A 27,709-nucleotide genomic window follows, 5' to 3' on the forward strand; every position below is an offset into this window, starting at 1 on the left:
TCCGTCTCCACTCTTTCTCTCTTTGCAGAAACATCTTGCCGAGCTCGTTGGTTCTTTCGATCTCCTTCAGTCTTCTCTGGCAGCTCTCCTTGTTTTCAGCCAGCTCCTTTAAGTAGTTCTCCTCCAGCGTCCTACACTTCATTTCCCACTTCTCGTTGTTCTGACTCAGTTCTGATCGGATCTCACCAAACAGAATCAGGTTGTCCTCGTGCTCCTCCGTGACTCCGATCGCTCTCTCTAACAAAGAGGAGATGAGGTCTTTCTGTTCTTTCAGCGTCCCCTCCAGATGTTTCACTTTGATCTGCCACCTTTCTTCACACTCCTGCAGCTTAGTGACGGCGTTCTCCTCTCTGAGGCGGATCAACTTTTGATAGAGATCTTCCAAGGCTGAAAACGTCGCTGCGTTCTCCTCTCGCTGTCGCAGCGTAACTTCTTCAAGAGACTTTATTTCTCTTGAAACCTGAATTCTGCTTTCACCAATTTCCCATTTGGATATTTCCAGCTCCTCCTCGAGATGTCTCACTCTCACTTGCCACTCTTCCTCTTTAACTCTGATCACCTCTCGGTAGTGATCTTTCATGGCTGAAATCCTCGCAGCGTTCTCGTCTCTCTGCAGGCGCCACGTTTCTTCACGAGTGTTGATTTCTCGCTCCATTTCATCGAGTTCGCTCCTCGATCGAGCGACTTCCTCCTCCAGACGTCTCGCCGTCAGCTCCCACACTTCCTCAGAAGAAGTCATTTCCCTCCCTGCTTGTTTTCTTCCTTCGGCGAGTTCGCTCCTGGATTCTTCCAGCTCCTCCTCGAGTCGTGTCACTCTGATCTGACACTTGTCTTCACACTCCCTGAGCTCTGTGGCAGCGTGCTGCTCTTTTTGGACGATCACCTCTCGGTAGTGATCGTCCTTTGCAGAAAGTGCTGCGTCCTTCTCCTCCCTCTGAATGCGCAGACTCTCCTCAAGAGAGGCGATTTCCTTCTCTCTTCTGCTTTTTTCTTCAGTTAGTTCTTGAACCTTGAGCTCCACCTGTCTTACGATCATCCGCCACTTTCCGTCACATTCCCTCAGTTTCCCTTCAGCCTCCTCATGTTGAAGTCGGATCGCTTCCACGTAACGTTTTTTCGCGGCTTTCCCCTCCTCGTCCTGCAGGCGCAAATATTCCTCACAAGAGTCGATGTTCCTCTTGTACTCCTCCAGCTCCTCCTGCAGCTGTCTCGTTTTCTCCCGCCACTCTTCTTCACGTTGGCTCAGTTGTGCAGCAGTGGTCTCGTCTCTCTGAATGTGCAGACTTTCCTCAGGAGAAGTTTCTTCTTTCGCACGTCGTTTCGTGCTTTCTTCCAGTTCTCTGTTGGATTCCTCGAGCCGTCTCATTCTCGTCTGCCATGATGTCCTCTCCTCCTGAAAGTCCTCCTCCATCTTCTTGATGACGTCCCTCATGTCTCCTGTCTCTCTCTCAGCGTGTCTCTGCTTCTGCTGCAGCGTTGACTTCTCCTCCCTCAGGCTCTTCATCTCACACTCCAGCTTCTTGATTTTGTCCTGAGCTGAGCGATGAGCTGCATTAAGCATCTCCAGGAGAGGTTTGGGAGACGTTGCAATGTATTGTCCATTTTCATAAGACTGAACAATTTCTTCATTGGATAATACTGGAGAACGCCACAAGCCATAACTCGACATTTCTCTTTTGTTTGGGTTCATCTGTTCAGAAATGTGTTCGACAAGTTTTATGAGTTAATAAAAGTATTTCCTGGTTCACTTGGTGTTTGTCCTTACACAGAGCAGCCTTCCTCATGTGGGCGCTGTGATGTCACAGATCAAAGGCGCAATGGGTTTCAAACATAGTTTATTTCTTCAATTTGACTGTTGCTAAGCAACCCAAATGTTACCCTCTTAGAGTCGCTGTGATTGGCTAGTTGTTCCTGACGTTCTAGTCCTGATTGTTTGATTCAGAAATTATGAATAGATTTTTAAAAAAATTAAAAAAACACAGATCAGATGCAGATTTACGCAGTTCTCTTTTATAAGAATATTTTTATTGCATTTCTATTCTACCATAGTGCCTATATTACCTGTTTCAATAAATACATCAGGTTAACTACAGTACAGCTAGCAGCACAAAAGCAAACAGTAACCTGATTCAGAAGTCATAAATAATTGACAGTCAGTTTTGGGTCTGCACAGTAAAAGTTTCTGTTCCCTTCAATACAATAAAAAACTAAAAACACAACGTTTGTCCTTAAAACATGAATAGTCAGAGTTCTTACAGGGACCGTCCCTGATGTGTTTAAGTGCATTATTTGGGGTTTTCAGACCGCAGGAACTTTCTCATAGTTTTAGGAACTTTTGGAACCGGCCCTCTTTTTTTGGTGATTCTGCATCGCAGGAACTCTGGACTATTTTAGTTCCTACACTCCCGTTTAGAGGAACCTTTTTAGCTCCTGCTTCAGAGTAGACACCATGGCGGTGCAGATGGAGAAGAGGTGACCTGCGGTGTATTCTCAGGGAACTCTCTAGTGAACAGTTCCTCTTCAAAAGGTCCCGAGAACTGTTTGGTCAAAAACAGCTGTTGTTGGAAACATGGCTCGGTTTGTTCACGGTTTTTGGCACTAAATCTAAAATCTAAAATTTTGCACAAATTCTACAAAAAATCTTCTGGATAATTCTTTTGCCATAAATGGCACAGCAGATGAAGTTAAAAACCTTTAACAGCTTTTTAATGAAACCAAACATTATCTCAGGCTGTTTGATTGTTTCGTGCATTTATCAGATTCTTAAATACTGTAAAATATAACAGTACACAAACTCTAAATCTGCTCAGCAAATATCTTTCAAGTCATGACATTAGCAGTGAGGTCGTCTTCTAAAACGTCATAGTTCTTCTTGTAATGTGTGAACATGCAATAACAATGTTAAAAAAAAAACTACGCTGTATGAAACAGGAGCATGACTCAGAATGATATCGAACATACAAACATGTTCAAACCGGAGCACAAAAGAGGGAGCACATTACTCCCATTCTGGCCCCCCTACACTGGCTGCCTGTGCATTTTAGAGTTCATTTTAAGATTCTTTTATTTGTTTGTAAATCTTTAAATGGTCTCGCCCCACCTTACCTCTCTGAGCTGCTCCATCCCTACGCTCCTGCCCGGTGCCTCAGGTCAGCTGACCAGCTGCTCCTGGAGGTACCGAGGTGTAAGTGGAAGCTCAGGGGGGTTAGGGCTTTTTCTTCTGCCGGTCCCAAACTCTGGAACGACCTCCCTCTGCATATAAGACACGCCCCCTCACTGTCCATTTTTAAAGCTCATCTTAAAACATATTTTTATTCTTTGGCTTTTAACCCAGCATGAGACTCTGTTTTTGTTTTAGTGTTTTATTGTTTTTATTGTTTTTATTGTTTTAACCCTGTTAGTGTTTTACTTATGTTTTATGTTTGTGCTCTTCATGGATGTACAGCACTTTGTCACAGCCATGGCTGTTTAAAGCGCTTTATAAATAAAGTTGAGTTGAGTTGAAACACTGACAGTAACTAAATCTATGTGTCACAGTCGCTGTTCACGCACATCTAAACACAAAATCATTCAAAGATGAAGCTAAATAAAACAGTCTGTCCACGTGAGGTTCGTCTTAAAAGCAACAACAGGGACTTTTCAAATGTTTTTGTTTTTTTTCAAATTGTCGACCACCAATACTGGGCTTCAAAATACCTGATCAGTAACCAGTGGGTGACGTCCATATTTTATACAGTCCATGTTTAAAACCACTCACTACTTATTTTGTTACCTTCCCACTATGTTGACGAGGAGAGACGCCTGATTGGACGCCGGAGGTCACTGCTGCTTCATAAAGCTCTCTGTGACCTGGGCCGACAACTCAAACATGCTGAAACTAGGATCAGTGTTGGAGATGCTTTTGAAACATGGAGAGAGGTTAGAACGCAGAAAGCTTTACAGACCCATGCAGAGCTGGCTAAACACTGAAGCTACAGTGTCCACCACATGCAGAGCTGGCTAAACACTGAAGCTACAGTGTCCACCACTGAAGGGGGGGGGGGGGCAGCTCTCTGAAACGTTTTGAATTTACAAAAAATAAAACTGCCATTGCAGAGGAATGGCATCATTGTTGACTTATTTTTTTAAGGAGGAAAACCTCAGTTTAAAAAACGTAGAATAGAAGTGTGTAGAACAGGTCTCAGAAAGGATCAATCACTGGCCTTTTCACAGATTTCAACATATCACAAAAATCCTCCTGACCATAAAGATTGTTACAACAATGAACGCTTTGATTTAGATCAACTTTCCACAAGCATCTTCTTCTCTGAATGCTTCCAGCGTCCCTCTTTAAGGTCATTTACAAGCATACAAAGTACAAAGTCAGATTGTTAAAATGCTACAAAACTTCACCTACCTCTGAACGTGTTGGTTGATTCATATCGCAGCAGGCATTTCTAGACTATTTGGCAAACCTATAAACTACTACGATAACATTTAGCTTAAAAAAATAAAAGTATCAAAATGGAGGGATAAGAGAACAAATGTGGTCACGCCTCATTCATATACAGATACACAGCGAAGGGGGACATTTCTATTTTGTTCACATGATGGATATTACGCAAGCTATCGCTAACAGAATTAGCATCGAGGAGGCCGGAGTTTTAAGTAGAGTTCGTTTCTTAGCGTCTCTACAGTTTGTAACACCACAGTTGTGTCAGGGGTCAAAGGTCGGTGGCCTGTGGACTGAATGACTGTCGCCCTATTGACACCTCGGAGGTGAGTTAGAAGAGGACGCTGCATTGGTTGGGCTGTAAAGGGGAAAAAAGCCCATTTAAAAATATCCTGTGTTTATTTATTTGTGTTTCGGTTCGGTTGCTATTTGATTGTTCTTTGAGACTCTTATGAATGTGCACACTGAATAGACAGACACACTGAGGACAGAAAAATTATAAATGTATAATTATTTATTAAGGTATATGAAATATAAATATAAAAATATAAAAATAAAACAAAAATATGATAATATATAATATAATATATAGAGACTATGCTCTTATTAAATACAGAAACTTTAGGGGGGTCGTCTCATTGGACTTCGCCTAAAGTGGAGTATACTCCACCAGGTGGCGCTGTCTCCTTCTGAATCTGAAGTGTTTCTTCCACCATGGTTTCCTCTTCCTCTTCCTCCCGAGGACTCCCTGAAGCTCGACGTCTTTGGCTTCCAACATCCGTCTCCACTCTTCCTCTCTTTGCAGAAACATCTTCCCGAGATCGTTGGTTCTTTCGATCTCCTTCAGTCTTCTCTGGCAGCTCTCCTTGTTTTCAGCCAGCTCCTTTAAGTAGTTCTCCTCCAGCGACCTACACTTCATTTCCCACTTCTCGTTGTTCTGACTCAGTTCTGATCGGATCTCACCAAACAGAATCAGGTTGTCCTCGTGCTCCTCCGTGACTCCGATCGCTCTCTCTAACAAAGAGGAGATGAGGTCTTTCTGTTCTTTCAGCGTCCCCTCCAGATGTTTCACTTTGATCTGCCACCTTTCTTCACACTCCTGCAGCTTAGTGACGGCGTTCTCCTCTCTGAGGCGGATCAACTTTTGATAGAGATCTTCCAAGGCTGAAAACGTCGCTGCGTTCTCCTCTCGCTGCCGCAGCGTAACTTCCTCAAGAGACTTTATTTCTCTTGAAACCTGAATTCTGCTTTCACCAATTTCCCATTTGGATATTTCCAGCTCCTCCTCGAGATGTCTCACTCTCACTTGCCACTCTTCCTCTTTAACTCTGATCACCTCTCGGTAGTGATCTTCCATGGCTGAAATCCTCGCAGCGTTCTCGTCTCTCTGCAGGCGCCACGTTTCTTCACGAGCGTTGATTTCTCGCTCCATTTCATCGAGTTCGCTCCTCGATCGAGTGACTTCCTCCTCCAGACGTCTCGCCGTCAGCTCCCACACTTCCTCAGAAGAAGTCATTTCCCTCTCTGCTTGTTTTCTTCCTTCGGCGAGTTCGCTCCTGGATTCTTCCAGCTCCTCCTCGAGTCGCGTCACTCTGATCTGACACTTGTCTTCACACTCCCTGAGCTCTGTGGCAGCGTGCTGCTCTTTTTGGACGATCACCTCGCGGTAGTGATCGTCCTTTGCAGAAAGTGCTGCGTCCTTCTCCTCCCTCTGAATGCGCAGACTCTCCTCGAGAGAGGCGATTTCCTTCTCTCTTCTGCTTTTTTCTTCAGTTAGTTCTTGAACCTTGAGCTCCACCTGTCTTACGATCATCCGCCACTTTCCGTCACATTCCCTCAGTTTCCCTTCAGCCTCCTCATGTTGAAGTCGGATCGCTTCCACGTAACGTTTTTTCGCGGCTTTCCCCTCCTCGTCCTGCAGGCGCAAATATTCCTCACAAGAGTCGATGTTTCTCTTGGACTCCTCCAGCTCCTCCTGCAGCTGTCTCGTTTTCTCCCGCCACTCTTCTTCACGTTGGCTCAGTTGTGCAGCAGTGGTCTCGTCTCTCTGAATGTGCAGACTTTCCTCAGGAGAAGTTTCTTCTTTCACACGTCGTTTCGTGCTTTCTTCCAGTTCTCTGTTGGATTCCTCGAGCCGTCTCATTCTCGTCTGCCATGATGTCCTCTCCTCCTGAAAGTCCTCCTCCATCTTCTTGATGACGTCCCTCATGTCTCCTGTCTCTCTCTCAGCGTGTCTCTGCTTCTGCTGCAGCGTTGACTTCTCCTCCCTCAGGCTCTTCATCTCACACTCCAGCTTCTTGATTTTGTCCTGAGCTGAGCGATGAGCTGCATTAAGCATCTCCAGGAGAAGTTTGGGAGACGTTGCAATGTATTGTCCATTTTCATAAGACTGAACAATTTCTTCATTGGATAATACTGGAGAACGCCACAAGCCATAACTCGACATTTCTCTTTTGTTTGGGTTCATTTGTTCACAAATGTGTTCTACAAGTTGTATTAATTAATAAAAGTATTTCCTGGTTCACTTGGTGTTTGTCCTTACACATAGCAGCCTTCCTCATGTGGGCGCTGTGATGTCACAGATCAAAGGCGCGATGGGTTTCAAACATAGTTTATTTCTTCAATTTGACTGTTGCTAAGCAACCCAAATGTTACCCTCTTAGAGTCGCTGTGATTGGCTAGTTGTTCCTGACGTTCTAGTCCTGATTGTTTGATTCAGAAATTATGAATAGATTTTTAAAAAATTAAAAAAACACAGATCAGACGCAGATTTACGCAGTTCTCTTTTATAAGAATATTTTTATTACATTGCTATTCTACCATAGTGCCTATATTACCTGTTTCAATAAATACATCAGGTTAACTACAGTACAGCTAGCAGCACAAAAGCAAACAGTAATCTGATTCAGAAGTCATAAATAATTGACAGTCAGTTTTGGGTCTGCACAGTAAAAGTTTCTGTTCCCTTCAATACAATAAAAAACTAAAAACACAACGTTTGTCCTTAAAACATGAATAGTCAGAGTTCTTACAGGGACCGTCCCTGATGTGTTTAAGTGCATTATTTGGGGTTTTCAGACCGCAGGAACTTTCTCATAGTTCTAAGAACTGTTGGAACCGGCCCTCTTTTTTTGGTGATTCTGCATCGCAGGAACTCTGGACTATTTTAGTTCCTACACCCCCGTTTAGAGGAACCTTTTTAGCTCCTGCTTCAGAATAGACACCATGGCGGTGCAGATGGAGAAGAGGTGACCTGCGGTGTATTCTCAGGGAACTCTCTAGCGAACAGTTCCTCTTCAAAAGGTCCCGAGAACTGTTTGGTCAAAAACACCTTGTTGTTGGAAACATGGCTGGGTTTGTTCACGGTTTTTGGCACTAAATCTAAAATTTTGCACAAATTCTACAAAAAATCTTCTGGATAATTCTTTTGCCATAAATGGCACAGCAGATGAAGTTAAAACCTTTAACAGCTTTTTAATGAAACCAAACATTATCTCAGGCTGTTTGATTGTTTCGTGCATTTATCAGATTCTTAAATACTGTAAAATATAACACAAACTCTAAATCTGCTCAGCAAATATCTTTCAAGTCATGACATTAGCAGTGAGGTCGTCTTCAAAAACAATAGTGTGAATGCTTTCAAGCATTCACACTAATAATAATATTAACAATTGTAGTAGTGTGGTTTGCCTTTCAGGCAACCACCCTAATAAATATATACATAATCCATCTGAAATAAATGTCATTTAAATAAATGTAAAAAATAAACGTAAAATAAAGTAATTAATTAAAATAAGTGTAAAGACTATGCTCTTATTAAATACAGAAACTTCAGGGGGGTTGTCTCATTGGACTACGCCTGAAGTGGAGTATACTCCACACTGAATACAGAGAAGTATCACACACTGAGGACAGAAAAATTATAAATGTATAATTATTTATTAAGGTATATGAAATATAAATATAAAAATATAAATATAAAACATAAAAATATGATAATATATAATATAATATATATAGACTATGCTCTTATTAAATACAGAAACTTTAGGGGGGTCGTCTCATTGGACTACGCCTAAAGTGGAGTATACTCCACCAGGTGGCGCTGTCTCCTTCTGAATCTGAAGTGTTTCTTCCACCATGGTTTCCTCTTCCTCTTCCTCCCGAGGACTCCCTGAAGCTCGACGTCTTTGGCTTCCAACATCCGTCTCCACTCTTCCTCTCTTTGCAGAAACATCTTCCCGAGATCGTTGGTTCTTTCGATCTCCTTCAGTCTTCTCTGGCAGCTCTCCTTGTTTTCAGCCAGCTCCTTTAAGTAGTTCTCCTCCAGCGTCCTACACTTCATTTCCCACTTCTCGTTGTTCTGACTCAGTTCTGATCGGATCTCACCAAACAGAATCAGGTTGTCCTCGTGCTCCTCCGTGACTCCGATCGCTCTCTCTAACAAAGAGGAGACGAGGTCTTTCTGTTCTTTCAACGTCCCCTCCAGATGTTTCACTTTGATCTGCCACTTTTCTTCACACTCCTGCAGCTTAGTGACGGCGTTCTCCTCTCTGAGGCCGATCAACTTTTGATAGAGATCTTCCAAGGCTGAAAACGTCGCTGCGTTCTCCTCTCGCTGCCGCAGCGTAACTTCTTCAAGAGACTTTATTTCTCTTGAAACCTGAATTCTGCTTTCACCAATTTCCCATTTGGATATTTCCAGCTCCTCCTCGAGATGTCTCACTCTCACTTGCCACTCTTCCTCTTTAACTCTGATCACCTCTCGGTAGTGATCTTCCATGGCTGAAATCCTTGCAGCGTTCTCGTCTCTCTGCAGGCGCCACGTTTCTTCACGAGCGTTGATTTCTCGCTCCATTTCATCGAGTTCGCTCCTCGATCGAGTGACTTCCTCCTCCAGACGTCTCGCCGTCAGCTCCCACACTTCCTCAGAAGAAGTCATTTCCCTCCCTGCTTGTTTTCTTCCTTCGGCGAGTTCGCTCCTGGATTCTTCCAGCTCCTCCTCGAGTCGCGTCACTCTGATCTGACACTTGTCTTCACACTCCCTGAGCTCTGTGGCAGCGTGCTGCTCTTTTTGGACGATCACCTCTCGGTAGTGATCGTCCTTTGCAGAAAGTGCTGCGTCCTTCTCCTCCCTCTGAATGCGCAGACTCTCCTCGAGAGAGGCGATTTCCTTCTCTCTTCTGCTTTTTTCTTCAGTTAGTTCTTGAACCTTGAGCTCCACCTGTCTTACTATCATCCGCCACTTTCCGTCACATTCCCTCAGTTTCCCTTCAGCCTCCTCATGTTGAAGTCGGATCGCTTCCACGTAGCGTTTTTTCGCGGCTTTCCCCTCCTCATCCTGCAGGCGCAAATATTCCTCACAAGAGGCGATGTTCCTCTTGTACTCCTCCACCTCCTCCTGCAGCTGTCTCGTTTTCTCCCGCCACTCTTCTTCACGTTGGCTCAGTTGTGCAGCAGTGGTCTCGTCTCTCTGAATGTGCAGACTTTCCTCAGGAGAAGTTTCTTCTTTCACACGTCGTTTCGTGCTTTCTTCCAGTTCTCTGTTGGATTCCTCGAGCCGTCTCATTCTTGTCTGCCATGATGTCCTCTCCTCCTGAAAGTCCTCCTCCATCTTCTTGATGACGTCCCTCATGTCTCCTGTCTCTCTCTCAGCGTGTCTCTGCTTCTGCTGCAGCGTTGACTTCTCCTCCCTCAGGCTCTTCATCTCACACTCCAGCTTCTTGATTTTGTCCTGAGCTGAGCGATGAGCTGCATTAAGCATCTCCAGGAGAAGTTTGGGAGACGTTGCAATGTATTGTCCATTTTCATAAGACTGAACAATTTCTTCATTGGATAATACTGGAGAACGCCACAAGCCATAACTCGACATTTCTCTTTTGTTTGGGTTCATCTGTTCAGAAATGTGTTCTTCAAGTTTTATGAGTTAATAAAAGTATTTCCTGGTTCACTTGGTGTTTGTCCTTGCACAGAGCAGCCTTCCTCATGTGGGCGCTGTGATGTCACAGATCAAAGGCGCGATGGGTTTCAAACATAGTTTATTTCTTCAATTTGACTGTTGCTAAGCAACCCAAATGTTACCCTCTTAGAGTCGCTGTGATTGGCTAGTTGTTCCTGACGTTCTAGTCCTGATTGTTTGACTCAGAAATTATGAATAGATTTTTAAAAAATTTTAAAAAACTCACAGATCAGACGCAGATTTACACATCTGGTTTCCCAGGTTACAGTTAATTATTCAGATACAAACTCACTATGAGGCTCGTTCACTTTTATAAGAATATTTTTATTGCATTGCTATTCTACCATAGTGCATATATTACCTGCTTCAATAAATACATCAGGTTAACTACAGTACAGCTAGCAGCACAAAAGCAAACAGTAACCTGATTCAGAAGTCATAAATAATTGACAGTCAGTTTTGGGTCTGCACAGTAAAAGTTTCTGTTCCCTTCAATACAATAAAAAACTAAAAACACAACGTTTGTCCTTAAAACATGAATAGTCAGAGTTCTTACAGGGACCGTCCCTGATGTGTTTAAGTGCATTATTTGGGGTTTTCAGACCGCAGGAACTTTCTCATAGTTCTAAGAACTGTTGGAACCGGCCCTCTTTTTTTGGTGATTCTGCATCGCAGGAACTCTGGACTATTTTAGTTCCTACACTCCCGTTTAGAGGAACCTTTTTAGCTCCTGCTTCAGAGTAGACACCATGGCGGTGCAGATGGAGAAGAGGTGACCTGCGGTGTATTCTCAGGGAACTCTCTAGCGAACAGTTCCTCTTCAAAAGGTCCCGAGAACTGTTTGGTCAAAAACACCTTGTTGTTGGAAACATGGCTCGGTTTGTTCACGGTTTTTGGCACTAAATCTAAAATCTAAAATTTTGCACAAATTCTACAAAAAATCTTCTGGGTAATTCTTTTGCCATAAATGGCACAGCAGATGAAGTTAAAACCTTTAACAGCTTTTTAATGAAACCAAACATTATCTCAGGCTGTTTGATTGTTTCGTGCATTTATCAGTAAAATATAACACAAACTCTAAATCTGCTCAGCAAATATCTTTCAAGTCATGACATTAGCAGTGAGGTCGTCTTCTAAAACGTCATAGTTCTTCTTGTAATGTGTGAACATACAATAACAATGTTTAAAAAAAAACTACGCTGTATGAAACAGGAGCATGACTCAGAGTGATACCGAACATACAAACATGTTCAAACACTGACAGTAACTAAATCTGTGTCATGTGTCACAGTCGCTGTTCACGCACATCTAAACACAAAATCCTTCAAAGATGAAGCTAAATAAAACAGTCTGTCCACGTGTGGTTCGTCTTAAAAGCAACAACAGGGACTTTCAATTTGTATTTGTATTTTTTTAAATTGTCGACCACCAATACTGGGCTTCAAAATACCTGATCAGTAACCAGTGGGTGACGTCCATATTTTATACAGTCCATGTTTGAAACCACTCACTGATCATTTTGTTACCTTCCCACTATGTGGACGAGGAGAGACGCCTGATTGGACGCCGGAGGTCACTGCTGCTTCATAAAGCTCTCTGTGACCTGGGCCGACAACTCAAACATGCTGAAACTAGGATCAGTGTTGGAGATGCTTTTGAAACATGGAGAGAGGTTAGAATGCAGAAAGCTTTACAGACCCATGCAGAGCTGGCTAAACACTGAAGCTACAGTGTCCACCACATGCAGAGCTGGCTAAACACTGAAGCTACAGTGTCCATCACATGCAGAGCTGGCTAAACACTGAAGCTACAGTGTCCACCACATGCAGAGCTGGCTAAACACTGAAGCTACAGTGTCCACCACATGCAGAGCTGGCTAAACACTGAAGCTACAGTGTCCACCACATGCAGAGCTGGCTAAACACTGAAGCTACAGTGTCCACCACACGGCCTGTACTCTCTTTAAACTGAATTTACAAATAATAAAACAACCATTGCAGAGGAATGGTTAGAAATCGTTTGCATGTCAAGGACATCGTTGTTGACTTATTTTTTAAGGAGGAAAACCTCAGTTTAAAAAACGTAGAATAGAAGTGTGTAGAACAGGTCTCAGAAAGGATCAATCACTGGCCTTTTCACAGATTTCAACATATCACAAAAATCCTCCTGACCATAAAGATTGTTACAACAATGAACGCTTTGATTTAGATCCACTTTCCACAAGCATCTTCTTCTCTGAATGCTTCCAGCGTATCTCTTTAAGGTCATTTACAAGCATACAAAGTACAAAGTCAGATTGTTAAAATGCTACAAAACTTCACCTACCTTTGAACGTATTGGTTGATTCATATCGCAGCAGGCATTTCTAGACTATTTGGCAAACCTATAAACTACTACGATAACATTTAAGTTAAAAAAATAAAAGTATCAAAATGGAGGGATAAGAGAACAAATGTGGTCACGCCTCATTCATATACAGATACACAGCGAAGGGGGACATTTCTATTTTCTTCACATGATGGATATTACACAAGCGATCGCTAACAGAATTAGCATCGAGGAGGAGTTTTAAGTAGAGTTCGTTTCTTAGCGTCTCTACAGTTTGTAACACCACAGTTGTGTCAGGGGTCAAAGGTCGGTGGCCTGTGGACTGAATGACTGACGCCCTATTGACACCTCGGCGGTGAGTTAGAAGAGGACGCTGCATTGGTTGGGCTGTAAAGGGGAAAAAAGCCCATTTAAAAATATCCTGTGTTTATTTATTTGTGTTTCGGTTCAGTTGCTCCTCTGTGGTTTCACCAAAATGGAAAAAAAAATGTGTTGTAAGTTATTTGAAAATAACTATCAGCTTGATTTTAAGAAACAGGAGGGATTATTTTAGCCATATCTCTTTAAATAGGTTACTTTTAGGCTACATTTTAACCCTGAAGGAAGCTGATTGGTTGATCAGGGGTGCTTCAGTCACCACAACCCTCCTCTTCTTTTTGTTCAGCAGCAGGTTTTGTTTTTAAACTCCATTTTGAAGCTGCACCGAGGACGATCTAAATCGCAGCAGAGTCAGAATTTTACACTCTGCTGTTTTCTATCATTCAAACATTAAAAACACATCGGTCAGTTTTCTATCATCACAATCTTCTTCGAAGACGTAGAGACCAGTCGAGGGTAAAGCTGCAACATTTTCAAGGTTGCCATCGTGAAGTGTTTTATTCTCCAGCAGCTACTCGTCGGGATCTTCTGGCTGGCTCCCATCCCGTCACGTTGCCATGGCGACGGACGAGGTCAGGGTTTCTTTGTCGACGACTTGGCCGGCGATTTAGCAGCTGATTTTGACGGACTGCTCTGACACGGGGAGACCTTGATGTGGACGAAGATCGACGCCGGCGAAAGGCTGGAGCCGTCGAGCTTGAGAAGTCGGACATGACGGTAACCTGCAAAGATAGAAAAAAAAGTCAGGTGTCAGGTGTCAGGTCAGGTGTCAGGTCAAAAAAAGTAACATAATCCCTGTTATTACAGTCTTTATCATATATTAGCAGGGATCAACAGGACGGAGAGGAAACGTAACAAACACAAATGTAAGAGTTAGTGAACTTTCCTCGTGTTTGCCTGAAGAATCCAGTCTGCCGCTGACTGCACCAACCTGACAGATCTTTGCCGTGTGTTTTTGTTAGCTAAAGCTGCGTGATGACTCAGCTCTTACAGGCGATCTCCGCTGCACTGACTCAGCGACCAACGAGAGGAAATTTGTATGTACGGTCTCAGATCCTTACCTGTACGGAGACTCGTGAAAGGCAGGGTGAATTGTCCCAGGAAGTCATTGCTTGAGGTGTAGTCGTGGTCCTCGACCATGAAGCGAACCAGAGCCAGGTCAGGGGCGTGGACGGTAAAGTTAAAGGTGCAGTCCCACCGCGGGTTAAAGCCTGAAACCCCAAAAAAAAAAAACACTTAAAGGCAAGAATTATTCACAACAGTTCTGTCTCAGAGGCTTCTCTTTTTTTTAACGCATTTTCAATTGTATTTTTTGTTGTGTGTAGATTTGCAGCGTTTCTGTTCAATAATGAAGTCGACTTTTTTGTTGTTGTTTACAACCAAAGACTCCGACTGTAAACATGACTGGACAAAGACTGCACCCGTCTCTTACTGCAGGGACCTTTGGAAACCTGTCGAAAGGAAAACGCTGTCTCAGCCTAACATCAGGCTGAGAGGCTGATCACACACAGCGAGGATGGTGAGAGTACACGCCTCCATCCACAGGGGAAAAAACAAGAGGATCGTCATATTTTTAAAAAATGAGCGGTGACGTGAATGGTGCACATTTGAAACATTTAACACACTCTACGAGAAGCTCTCAGAGCGGCTGCACAAAAGAGGCAGAACACTGGAGAAAGGGATGATGGGCTCTGCGTCTTTCTTCAGGCGGACTAAAAGAAGAAGCTGGCACTCATCAGGTGGACACAGGCCGTGAGTAAGTACAGTCGGTGTTTACCGTTGTTGTCAACGTGAGGAGTTTTCTTCTTATCGTTGTCAATGTTTGCTCCGTGTATCTCCACCCACACATGAGGGTCCACGATGGAGCTGGGCTTGTCCCATTCTGGTTTGGGCAGCTGTTGAGCTGAAATCACCTGGAGAAACGAAAAAACAACAGAGCGGTGTTTGAAGAAGAGAAAGAAGTGACGAATCCTTCTGATCGAGGAGGAGGAGGAGGTGGAGGAGGAGGAGGAGGAGGAGGAGGTGGAGGAGAAGGAGGTGGAGGAGGAGGTGGAAGAGGAGGAGAGTTTAAACATTCACGCACAGTCTCACCTTGACAGTGAGCAGCAGGGGTCTGTGACCAGGACCGCCGCCGACATTCTCGGGGCTGAAGGTGGAGTCGGGCCGGCACATGAAGGGAGGCTTCAGGGTGAAGCCGCACTGACCGTTCTGCAGGAAGCGGCCGTGGTTTAAGTCCATCTGCTCGCCAGGCGTCTGGAAATTCAACGCGACTGGAGAAAACACAACAGTCAAGCACTCGGCGCTGTTTTCATGATGCTTCTGAGGGAACGTTGGAATGGAGACCCAAAAGAGGGACGGAGGAGGAAAAGACTAGTAATGTGATCCTATAGGAAACAGCTTTTCCCTTCTTCTCACCGATCTGACAGCCTCCGTTCCACATCTCCTGAGGGTTGTAGTTTGAGGACTGGAGGCGCTGGCCTGACGGGTAGATCCTGCTCAGCTGGTGGCTGTTGTGACGCACAAATTGCATCCCTAAAGGGAAGGCCTGTTCGTCAGTCCGGTGACATATGAAGGGAGACTTGTGTGTTTCTCTTAAAGGAAGCGAGGTGAGATCATACCTGAGTCCTTGACGTGCCTGAGTGCTTCACTCTCGGAGAAAGAGGACATTTCCGTGGAGGGGTTTTTGGCTGCTTGATCGAAGCCTTTGAAGGAGACACTGCGGGTGTACACCACCAGCTCGGACAGCTCTGGACTCAGCTTAGACACACCCGGCTGAAAGAAGACAACACCGTTACACGAGCACATTTAGAAGCAGCTTGTAAGCTTCTGACGTAAAGGTCTCACCTTCTGCTCCGCTTTCTTGGTCTTGGCTTTGCCTTCAGAGCGGCTCGCCTCCTCGTCTGAGGAGCTCAGGTCTGAAGAGCTGTCTCCTCCCTCCTCCACGCTGCCTTCCTTTTTCCCCTTCACCAGGATTTTCCCCTTCAGAGCCTGCGCACACGAGCAGCACATAACACACGAACTAAACATCAACGAGTCACACACGAGCAACAACGACAACACACTTCAAGTATAATTATAGTTTTAATGAAGGTCAAAGGTCGACCTCAGCCTCAGTTTACAGATAGAATAAACCTTAAAGCAGCGATCATCTAAATGTTCATGTTTAAGTTTTCTTTTTCTTTTTGTTTTTATTCTTTGTTTCTTTAAATCTTTTCCAGTTTTGGTTTGAAGTGTTTCCTGTTTTATTTTGTAGTTCTGGTCCTCTTGATCGTCCTCGCCTGTGTTTGAGCACCGCTGTGAGTTTCTGCCCGTCAGTGCTCCTTCATCACGTTAGTGTTTTTGTAACATTATCATTTTTTGTGTCTCCGTCTGTAACTTTGTGTTTGTGCTGCTGAGTCTCCTTTTGGGAAAACGGTTAAATAAAGAATAATTCATAACATATATTAAATCTGGCAACAGTATTTTCTGGCAACAGTATTTTCGATGCTCTCAGCAGACTCCAGGAAGAAGCTTCCTGGTTAAAATGTCTTTATGCTTTTTGGTCATTTTTTCTCCTTAAATAAAGGTACTCATATTGTCTGAGTGTTTAAATGAGGATTTTGCCTTCCTTCCCTTCACGTCACTCTCGGGAACTAAATCAGAACGTTAGAATCCGTCTTCAGATCGGTTTATGTAAAACTCTGTGTTTAGAGGCAGAAACACGGCTGTAAAGGTTCCTGGAGGTTTTTAGTGCAAACTTCACGAGTAGACACGGATGAAACACACGTTGGGATATTCTGGACACGGGGGGGAAGTGGGACAGAGAGGAGCAGATGGTCCAGAACAAACAGCGTGATTGCTTCTCTACATATTTTCTGATGATGAATCGTCCTCACATCCAGCTGGAGAGTGAAATCTGCTAAAGACCAAACAAACTCTGAATGTCCATCAGACGCCATGATCTAATCACGTCAGCGTTTTTTAATCTTATCTATTCAGGAAATTAAACACTGACTGAGGTTTCAGGACACGTGGGAATAATCTCCTGCGTGTCCCGGTTCAAGTCTCGTGTGACGCCACTTTTGATCGTGTCACAGAGAAGAAGTCTCCTCACCTCTGGAGAGGGCAGCTCGTGAGGGTCCAGACCGCTCAGGGGCTTCGTGAGCAGTTTGTCTCCCAGGATGGAGCGCAGGTGTCGGGCCATCACCGTCTGCTGCTCCACGGAGCAGTGGTTCTCCAGAGACAGGATGACGGGGTACGGAGAGGCCTGCAGACAGGAACCACGGTGCAAAGACAAAGAGAATCAGGAAAAACGTCTGTTTGGGAATTAGTTCTGTCATAAACATACAGTGAGATGGTGCTTTTGGTCATTTAGAAATGTCATCATCCTGTAGCATGTGCTGACTCCATATTAGCATATTAAACTCTTAGCAGCACGTGCACCAAAGCATCGCAGCTGAACCGCCAACATTTCACACTCGGATTGTTTAACACCAACAATAAAATGTGTTTTTTAAAAGCAGCAAGATCATGTACAAAAGGAGGCTGCTTCCTGTACACAGCGTGATTATACAGCGTGCTGAGGCGGGTCATGAGCACAGGTGAAGGTCACATCTGTCACAGGCTGAACGTGACCTGATGTGATTGAAAAAAAAAGGTTTTAATCTCATTTGAATCTACAGACCATGCAGGAGGATCTGTGTTCATTCATTCACATTTATGCACCGCAGACGAAGAAGCAATCTGTGGTCAACTGTCTCGCCCAAAGAGATGTGCACATGTCGCTGCAGGAGCTGGGGATCGAACCCACGACCTTTCGATTAACGAACACCTGACTCTACCAGGTGATTGACAGCCGCTCCAGTGTCTCTGTGTTCTGTTGAGGATTAGTGAAAGTGCTGCACTCACTTTAAAAGCGTACTCGTTGATGGTCTCGAGAACCTCGACAAAGGGCACTTTGGAGGTGAGCGTGTGTCCGTGGTAGATGACCGGCTCCCCTTTGTCTCCGTCCCAGCAGTCCAGCTCCACACAGCGGCAGCCATGTTTCAGAGCTCTGATGGAAAAAAAACCCGAATCAGAGATGACTCACTGAGTATAAGTGTCATTTAGGCCGAGTGTTTGTTTATGTTGGAAAGTGTCCACGGACCATGAGCCTGTCAACAGCGTGCATCCTGTACTAAATATTTCAAGCTGAAACTATTCCCCAGAGAAGACGTTCTGGCCTCACAGCTCCCAGTGCTAACGAAAAAATGAAGATAATCTCTTTAAACATTTGAATGCAAAGCCTGGAGAAGGGTTTTAGGTTCTGCTTTTCGACTGTAGGCCGACCAATCATATTCCAACCTTGGTTTAATGCAGGAAAATGTCCATATAGATATTCATCAGGCCACCCATGAGCTATTTCCTAACATCATTTTGACAGTTTATTCATCTTAATTAGCAAACATCTGCATGAAAGTGGAGAAGCTGAATGACTCATCCTTTAGTGTTGCCCCCTGCTGGTGTTTAAAGAGAGTACAGGCCATGTGCTGGACACTGTAGCTTCAGTGTTTAGCCAGCTCTGCATGTGGTGGACACTGTAGCTTCAGTGTTTAGCCAGCTCTGCATGCGGTGGACACTGTAGCTTCAGTGTTTAGCCAGCTCTGCATGTGGTGGACACTGTAGCTTCAGTGTTTAGCCAGCTCTGCATGGGTCTGTAGCTTCAGTGTTTAGCCAGCTCTGCATGTGATGGACACTGTAGCTTCAGTGTTTAGCCAGCTCTGCATGTGGTGGACACTGTAGCTTCAGTGTTTAGCCAGCTCAACATGTGGTGGACACTGTAGCTTCAGTGTTTAGCCAGCTCTGCATGTGGTGGTCACTGTAGCTTCAGTGTTTAGCCAGCTCAACATGTGGTAGACACTGTAGCTTCAGTGTTTAGCCAGTTCTGCATGTGGTGGACACTGTAGCTTCAGTGTTTAGCCAGCTCAACATGTGGTGGACACTGTAGCTTCAGTGTTTAGCCAGCTCTGCATGTGGTGGACACTGTAGCTTCAGTGTTTAGCCAGCTCTGCATGTGGTGGACACTGTAGCTTCAGTGTTTAGCCAGCTCTGCATGTGGTGGACACTGTAGCTTCAGTGTTTAGCCAGCTCAACATGTGGTGGACACTGTAGCTTCAGTGTTTAGCCAGCTCTGCATGTGGTGGTCACTGTAGCTTCAGTGTTTAGCCAGCTCTGCATGGGTCTGTAAAGCTTTCTGCGTTCTAACCTCTCTCCATGTTTCAAAAGCATCTCCAACATTGATCCTAGTTTGAGCAGCTTTCTGCTGCTGGAGCTTATTAGAAACATGCGTCCATAAAGACACTTTCTTTCAGGTAAAGCGAAAGAGGTGCAGGTGTGTGTTTGGGACTCGTCATGCTCACCTGATGTACGGCTCTGTGCTGCTGTCCCCGGTCAGCTGATCCTTGGTGAGGTAGGTGTTGTGTGAGGACGAGATGAAGTAGTGTGAAAGCGGCTGTGTCATGTCCTGGTAAACGCGGGCATGGTCCGGGTTGAACACACAGTTCTCCTTAGACAGCATGTACATGGTGAAACCATTGGGGGTCATGAACTGGTTTTTCTGGGCTAGTGGGAGGAAAAAGAGTGTGTTTTTAAATGGCTTTTTAAACTAAATGCTAATTTGAATGAACCATGCTAAAATGGTAAATGCACTTTTAAACCGCAGGTCACACTTACATCACATTCACACACTGATGCTTGCAGATGCTGTGCAAAGAGGCTCAGGGACACGTGACATGTGGCTGCAGGACCGTCTGGTCTGGAGATGACCAACCCAGCTCCTGCAGCAACATGTCCGACGTGCCCTTGGGCACGGCGCCACCCCCGTGCTCTAGCATAGGTGACTAGCATATTTAGCACAGGTGTATCTTTTCAACAAATATTGTAACTTAGTGCTTTACCCCACTCGTTGAGCTCGTAGGTGAGGATGACGCTCTGCGCATGCGTGACTGAAGCGTCCTCGCCCTGGTCTTTGAAGAAATCTCTCAGGTCCACAGTGGAGAGCACGCAGCCGTTCGCAGAGTAACGGATAAATACGGCGTCCAGCTCCGGCCTCCGCAACAACTCCCTGCAGAAAACCTCGATCTCTTTGTGATCCAGACGACCGTCGGCTGATTTGTCACATTTCTGTCAGAGGGACACAGAGAGTCGTCTGTCAAGGTGGAATTATTCTGTGTGTGTGTGTGTGTGTGTGTGTGTGTGTGTGTGTGTGTGTGCGTGCGTGCGTGCGTGCGTGCGTGCGTGCGTGCGTGCGTGCGTGTGTGTGTGTGTGTGTGTGTGTGCGCGCGCTACCTGGAAGAGGTTGCGTGCATACTGGTCACTCAGGTCAATATTGATCATCTGCAGCAGTGTTTGGACTTCTTCATAGCTCATCTTGTCATCGTGGTTCTGGTCGGCCCGGCTCAGGTACGCATGAATCCAGGTGACACAATTAAAAGTCAAGGAACACAGTTTGATGTATCCACATGCTGACTGTTTGTTACGATGCAGAAGTTTAAGCTAACGAGCTCATTTCACTTGAAGCCTTTGGCTCAATCTTAAAAGGCAAAAAAAAAAACTAGAGACAATTGGACAGTTTCTGCACTTTATAAACCGATCTGACATATTGAGTAGAAAGCTTTACATTTCCACCTCTGTCATAAATCGAGGCCACAAATGAAAAATGTCTGGACACACTGCTGATTAAAGAATATAAAAATAATCTTTAAAATGATTCCAGATTTAAATGAGAAAGATAAAACAACAGTTATACTGGTCTTCCAGCTGTCAGGATATTGGTTGAGTTTCTCCTTCTGGGTCATGTTCTCCACCCTCCCCTGGAGCGTGCGGATGCCGCGGGCCCACTGCTGAGCCTCCTCCGGGCTCTGACAGAGCAGATCCAGGCTCTTTCGGGCACCTTTGAAGACCACGGTCAAACACCGACCCTCAGGTACCGAGCCAAGCATCGGCCGCAGTGTCTCCGACTGACAACCCTCACGAACACACTCCACGTCCATGACAGAGACTGGGGGAGAGAGAAAATCTAAGTTTTATTTAAAAAAAAAAAAAAAAAAAATCACAACATGTTTCAAAACACAGAATGACATCAAACGAATAAAACCAAAAAGCAAAACCAAAAAGCTGCAGTTCCTCAAGTGTCCACTGGAAGCTGCCTTCATGTTTGTTATCAACAGCTCCTTTATCTGTGCTCACTGTAAGGGGGGGGGGGGGGGGGGGGGGGTTATAAACTGGTTTTGATTAAATTAAGTGTGAAAGTTGTTCATACATTTGCATCATTGGGGGCGGGGTTTCGATGACATGTAGACTCCCGGTGGCTTAATGTCCACCTCAGCGTTAAATCTTCATCTGTCTTTAGATGGATAGGAAGTCAGGTTGAGATATTTTCCAATATGGCGACTCTAAACTCGTTGGGTTTCAAAACGCCTCTTTAGAAACCACTGGGTGACATCACTGTGACTACGTCCATGTTTTTATAGTCTGTGATCACACACAACAAAACAAACCCCAGAGTGTAAAAAAAACATGGATGTCGTCTCGGTGACGTCACCCATCAGTTTCTGAAAACAGACTTTTGAAGCCGTTTTGACTTTTGGACAAACTCAAACAAGCTTTCTGCCATTTTTAAACAACAGACAACGAGCTGGAGCTGATGCTTGTGAGTCTAATCTGAAAATATGGAAATCTGTGATTAACTCTTTAACAAAATCAAAATGAGTTAGTCTCAAAACACGTAAACCAAGAGATGAGTGAGCTGCTGAGATCAAATTGAGGCTGTAAACATGTTTAGTTCTGCTGTAAAAACTCAACTTTGAATATGAGATTTATTGACAATTTTTTGGCCTTTTGCAACCTGCCTCAAGTGGACACTCGAGGAACTGCAGTTTTCCCCACTTTTTCCCCGGCTTCACTTTTCAGCACCTCTTCTTGTCTCATGTTGTAGAACCGAAGGACGTTTGGTCTTTGTAATACTTTTCAAAATAAAGGCCTCTGTTCAGTGTCTTTTAAGCTAATAAAAGTTTCATTTATGAATAAATATTTAATCAGCGTCCTCGATAAAACTGCCTCCATTCATTTACGTTCTCTCGAATAATAAGTTTCTTATTCTGAAGACTTTTCAGTTTTTCTGGGTAAATATTTATTAGACTTCTTCTCTTCCAGCTACATGAAGCTGCATTATGTAAAACTATGCACTGCTATGTTAGAGTTTATTTCCTCTGCACACACACACACACAAACACAGCCGGGTACACAGCTTGGTCAAAGACAGCTACAAGACTGAAGATGTTTGTTTTTAATTCCTAAATATGAAATGAAGCAGTTTGTACTGTATGTTTGTTCGGACACTCTGCCAGCGCTGGCTTAGAAACTCATTATATTGATGACAGCGCTGCACTGTTGATTAAAATCCTCCTAAATTTAGACGGTTTGACGAAGAGGTGGGCCGCCTGTTTGTGAAATAAACACACATAAATCAAGTGTGTGTTTCCCTCTGAAACAGAGAAGTTTGTGTTTCATTTTCTGCCTGTTTATTTATCCAGCACAGCCGGACGCTTATTTCCACAGGTGGACATTAATAATCCCAACGTACAGCGAACTGTCTGAGAGGTTTGACTCAACCAAATGAAGCTTCACTTCAGGCCATGGAGCTACGCTACAAGAGTTAGCATCATCTGCTGATGATGTTGAATATCACAGAGCGTCCAAGAGGAAGACTTTTTTTTTTTTTTTTTTTAAATCTTGTTTGCTGCAGTTTTAATCTTCCGGGCAGAATCTGTGATCCTGTGAGGAAAATCTCAGCTGCACAAGTCGTTGTTTACTCTCATTGTGTGAAGAAGAAGCAGGACAATAGACTTTAACAGACGAACATCATGAAGTGGTTTTGTTTCAGCTTTTCATAAACTTAAAAGTGACAGAAGAGCTGGAGGTTTTTTTTTTTGTTACTTTTGGATGATATCATTAATTGAAATAACAGACATTTACAGTTTCTGACTCAAAGTCTGGAGCAACAGAACGGGAACTTTCTAAGTGAATCCATACGGGCCGTCACGCACACATTCAAACCAGGAAAACTTAAAATAAGTTTTGGAAACCCTTTGATGGCCTCTGCAGGGGACGCGCCCCGAGGTTGAGAACCCTCTGAGTGAGATAATTAGAAACGAGCAGACGTTTCCTTTGAGCTCTGACAGGGCGTGTGAGACGAAACATGGATCTATTTCTGCGTCCCTAAGTGCCACTTTCTACCCCGGTCAGAGAGACACTCGCTCACACAGCCCGTCTCCCTCTCCTCCACTATCAGACACACGACTCCCTGATTATAGAGCTCATCTATTTTCAGCCGAACACGGCAGCCGGTCCTGCTGTAGTTCAAACAAGAGAGATTATAGGACAGTACATGGCGGTGGGAGGCGGCCCTGAACTTGTGGTTTGGTGCTGTATAGTTACCATAAGACTGGACCGCGAGGTTAGCATCTAAGTACAGTACAAGGCCTTTAACTGCCACAAACCTGCTGTGGCACAGAGTGTGTTTAGTGTGCAGGAGTGTGTGTGTGTGTGTGTGTGTGTGTGTGTGTGTGTGTGTTACGGCATCTTCCAACCTAAACAAAATCTGAAGCTGAAGTTTTAATTCTGGTGTTTTTTTTGTTTCTCCTCTGTGACTCAAACCTCCTTCTGAAAACTCCCACATGGATGATTTAAATTTGACGTTCGGATGTCAGAAATGTGAGGCTTGCTTCACCAGCGTGCTTCTCACCTCCGCTCGAGGCTACGCCGCTCGAGGCTACGTCTGCTGTCACCGGCATGGTGAAGCAAAATAACCTTCCTAAATAAGAGACAGGTCAGCGAAGGTCACGGTCACTCATTTCTCATTTCTGTGTCACGTTTCGCACAGATTGTGACTTTTGCTCCTTTGTCATTATACTCTTTTTTGGACCGAGATGTGACAGAAGATGACAGGATTTCTTTCCACGTCTTCTTCTGGTGTTTATTGATGTTTGTGTTAAACAAGATTAAAGTGCTTCACCACCATCGGGAGAAGGGTGGAACGATGAGAGTAGGTTCAGGGCAGGCAGCTCTTTGTGGACTCACTTCGACTTGTGCTCAAGAGAAATACTCAGAAATTTAACAAACTTTAGCAAATATTAATTATAAATTGCATAATTATGTTTTATTAGGTGTGCAGAAGCTTTTTAACTCGTGGATTTTTCCTCACATCTTTGGTTTATCGCTTAATTTATCAGATGTTTTTGCCTCGAGCTAAAGAGTCGCATGATGTTTTTTTTGTTTCCATAATATTTGTGTAAAGATTGTTTAGTAAAATATCTAATATCTCCCCTCGCCGTCACCACGTTGTTGCGTGGTTGCGTGGTTGATCCTGCCGTCAGCTTTCCTCAAAGATTTAAACCATTCAAGTCAAAGTAAACAGAAGTCACAGCCGGCGCAGTGAAACATTAAATCTTACAGGACTGCAGCTCCTTGGCTCGGCTGGAGGTTTTGTGGGACTGACACCACACAGTGACTCCGTCTTCCAGAAGCTTCAGAGTCCGTCTTTTCTGCCATCGAGGTGAACGGACCTTTAGATGTGAAAAAAGAAATCTGTTTATTTCTATTTTCAAAGAAGTGCTGAAGATGAAGATTTGAGCGATAAAGTGCTGAGTCAACAACTCTGTTCATAAGGTGCTTTACCTTCACCATGCTGGAGCCCTGCATCATCCGCTTCACATCGTCGTCATCCTGCACACCTAGAAAAAAAAACCAGACACAACCCATTGTTGAAGAAAGACAAATGTAACGTCTGTTCAGGAGGTTAACAGCTGATGTGAACTCTGTGGCACTGAAACGAGGCGGCGAGGGAGCAGAGAAAAGGGAGGGGGGGGAAGCAGAGCATAGTCGTAATTAGGATGGGTGTATATATACATGAGCTGGACCACAGCTCCTCTCTGTACGAGGCAGCTGGGTGTGGTTAGAGAGGAAAAGGTGTGGACCGCATACAGTCTACACAGAGAGAGAGAGAGAGAGAGACAGAGAGAGAGAGAGGGAGAGAGAGAGAGAGAGAGAGAGAGACAGAGAGAGAGAGAGGGAGAGAGAGAGAGAGAGAGACAGAGAGAGAGAGAGGGAGAGAGAGAGCTGAAGCAGAGGAGCAAAAGTTGAAATTTCAATTAACAGAGTGCTCCGGCTCGTTTTGAAACCTTTTCGTTAGATTAAAAAATATGATCGACGGGTGTTCAGCTCGGAGTCTGAGCAGATCTCCTGATGCACGCTGGTTCATGTGAAGGATGTGAAGTTTCTGTGTGGCAAGCAGTGTTGTCAAAAAGTATCAAAAAGCTTTTTAAAAAAGGACAAGTTTACAGTCGAAATTACATTTTAAAGATCCTTTTAGCATGCTAGCTCGTAGCATACTGGCTGCTGTGCTTTTCTTAGTTTGGCCTCTCGGTAGAAGTAAAAAAATATTAAGATCATAATTAATGTTCAATAAGCAGTTAAACTCTTAGTTTATGATTTGTTAGCTTCAGACTCTGGGCATGTTGAATAAAGTACAAATAAGTGTTCAGTAATGACCAATAAGCAGCCAGTATGCTAATAACAAGCATGCTAATAAGCAGATAGTTAACAGTGATTATTGAGATCAAAAACAGCTGATCTAATGAAAATCAAAAACATCCAGAACAACGAGCTGCTAACTCATCATCAATATGTTTATAGATCCCAGGAATCAAACTTATCAAACAGGATTACTCATTGAGTTTAAAACTACAGCACAGATAGATAGATAGATAGATAGATAGATAGATAGATAGATAGATAGATAGATAGATAGATAGATAGATAGATAGATAGATGGATAGATAGATAGATAGATACTTTATTGATCCCGAGGGAAATTCAAGGACTTATGAGTCCCGTGTGTGACCACCCTGTGACCTATGACCCCTGACATGTGTTATATGTTGAAACTCTCTGCCAGTGAAGCTCCAGCAGTCTTATCTCAGACCCTGCTCTGAGAGTCCTGGTATGTGGTCTGTCAGTTATCTCATGTGTCCGCTAACGAGGGCGCCTGTGGCTCAGTGGTAGAGTGGGTCGTCTCTGAACAGAAAGGTAGAGGGTTTGAACCCCAGCTCCTGGAGTCACATGTCCAAGACACCAAACCCTGAGTTCGTATCGACCTTTAACTGCGTTTACAAGCAGAAGAACAATTTTCACCTCGAAAGTGAATCTGTCAGAGCGCCGCGAGGTCTGCTGGACCCTGAGGAAGCAGCACGCACGGTCTGAATCTGAAGCAGCTCTGTGATTTGGAAAGGGCTGGGTCACTAAACACACACACGCACACACACACACACACACACACACACACACACACACTCCCTTGTGTGACTTACTGTAAATGAGGAGTTTAAGGCTGCAGCAGCAGGAGTGTGTTTGTGTAGTGAGCCTGTGAATGATTGTGGTGAAACTCTTTGACTGACTGATAGTTTAACTAACTCGAGCTGCATGTCTGTGCTCAACAGAATCAATGTGGTAGGGTTGTCCTGATAACTCATTTTAAACACCGATGTTGTGCCTATACCTGTTTTACTCTTACATGTCATGAACAGACATCAATATTTCTTTCAGTTTCAAAACCCGCCACAGACGTCCTCACTGGAGCTTTAATATCTCCTGGTTGCAGCCGTGAGGATGGGCGGAGAGATAACGGTTCAGCCGACACATCATGTGTAACACTGTTACTATCACAGGAGTCAAATGAATCTTTGATCACGTGATGTCTGACCCAGCTCTCTGACACAAACACTCACCCAGATTCCTCAGGGGGTCGATGGCCTTGGACTCGGACGTCCCGGCTCCGTTCTGACGCACCGGGGCTCCTTTCTTCCCGTGTCCCAGCATGACGCTCAGACTCCCCCCTCTCTCTGCCTCCCTGTGTCCGGATCCCGCGTCGTGTCTCAGGCAGGAGATGAGGAGGTGCGGAGGATCAGCTGCTTGGAGCTCCTGCAGGAGGACGGCGTGAGAGTGCGCTCCTCATAGTGGTTTTATCCTGGAGGAGGAAAACACGGGCCAGCCTTCACCCTGCTGATGTCACTGAGATTTATGAACGCTGAGCCGCAGACATGCGTCAACAACCACAACTCTCAAGGACTTCCTGATGCCACTTTCAAAATAAAAGTTGCTTAGAGCCTAACGACATCAGGTTAAAAAATGCAAAAGAATTTTTAAATCATAACAATATTTTATTGTTTCTGTACTGTTGATCCTTTGATAACAAGATGTATTCGATGCTGTAGAAACGTATTACTCTTACATTCAGACACTCCTAGACAAGCTATTATCATATAGACTGTATAAAACATGGACGTAGTCTCAGTGACGTCACCCTTTGGTTTCTGAAGAAACGTTTTAAAGCCCAAAGATGGCTATTGCCAAAAAAGTTGATTATCTAACTTTTGACACACACACACACACACGTTAATTAGCAACTAAATCGTAGCAGATATTCCTGGTCAACTGGAGGTCTGCAGATATTTCCTTTGAGTCTTTCGTTTATTGTCATGCTTTTATTTTGAAGGGAACTTTCTCTTCCGGACAAGTTCTTGTTTGTTTCTGGCAGC

At 44.3% G+C, this 27,709-nt stretch overlaps 2 protein-coding genes across 2 annotated transcripts in view; one reads left to right on the forward strand and one right to left on the reverse strand.

The window, feature by feature from the left end:
• acbd4 (acyl-CoA binding domain containing 4) overlaps nt 1–27,709 on the forward strand; it is a 179,971-nt gene that overhangs the window by 143,132 nt on the left and 9,130 nt on the right. The window lies entirely within an intron of this gene.
• On the reverse strand, nt 12,146–27,307 carry plcd3b (phospholipase C, delta 3b). Its single transcript, XM_079333572.1, has 16 exons — nt 26,900–27,307; nt 24,792–24,847; nt 24,568–24,679; nt 20,886–21,114; nt 20,403–20,532; nt 20,012–20,237; nt 19,475–19,676; nt 17,985–18,129; nt 17,191–17,343; nt 15,942–16,085; nt 15,716–15,869; nt 15,513–15,629; nt 15,189–15,367; nt 14,875–15,010; nt 14,159–14,308; nt 12,146–13,819 (listed from the first exon to the last, which is right to left on the reverse strand). Exons 1-16 carry the CDS (start codon nt 26,988–26,990, stop codon nt 13,671–13,673), a joined length of 2,373 nt encoding a protein of 790 aa, XP_079189698.1. The 5' UTR covers nt 26,991–27,307; the 3' UTR covers nt 12,146–13,670.

Source organism: Symphodus melops (genome assembly GCF_947650265.1).
Source record: "Symphodus melops genome assembly, chromosome: 21".
Taxonomy (NCBI): domain Eukaryota; kingdom Metazoa; phylum Chordata; class Actinopteri; order Labriformes; family Labridae; genus Symphodus; species Symphodus melops.

What these genes read in the sequence shown, in the direction of transcription:
- plcd3b (XM_079333572.1), bottom strand. Translation starts at nt 26,990, where the DNA reads ATGCTGGGACACGGGAAGAAAGGAGCCCCGGTGCGTCAGAACGGAGCC. An exon ending in CTACGAGCTCAACGAGTGGG is followed by an intron (nt 19,677 to 20,011) that starts GTAAAGCACTAA and finishes TCCTCCCACTAG; the next exon opens with CCCAGAAAAACCAGTTCATG. An exon ending in CCCTGCTGCTCACTGTCAAG is followed by an intron (nt 15,011 to 15,188) that starts GTGAGACTGTGC and finishes TCGTTTCTCCAG; the next exon opens with GTGATTTCAGCTCAACAGCT.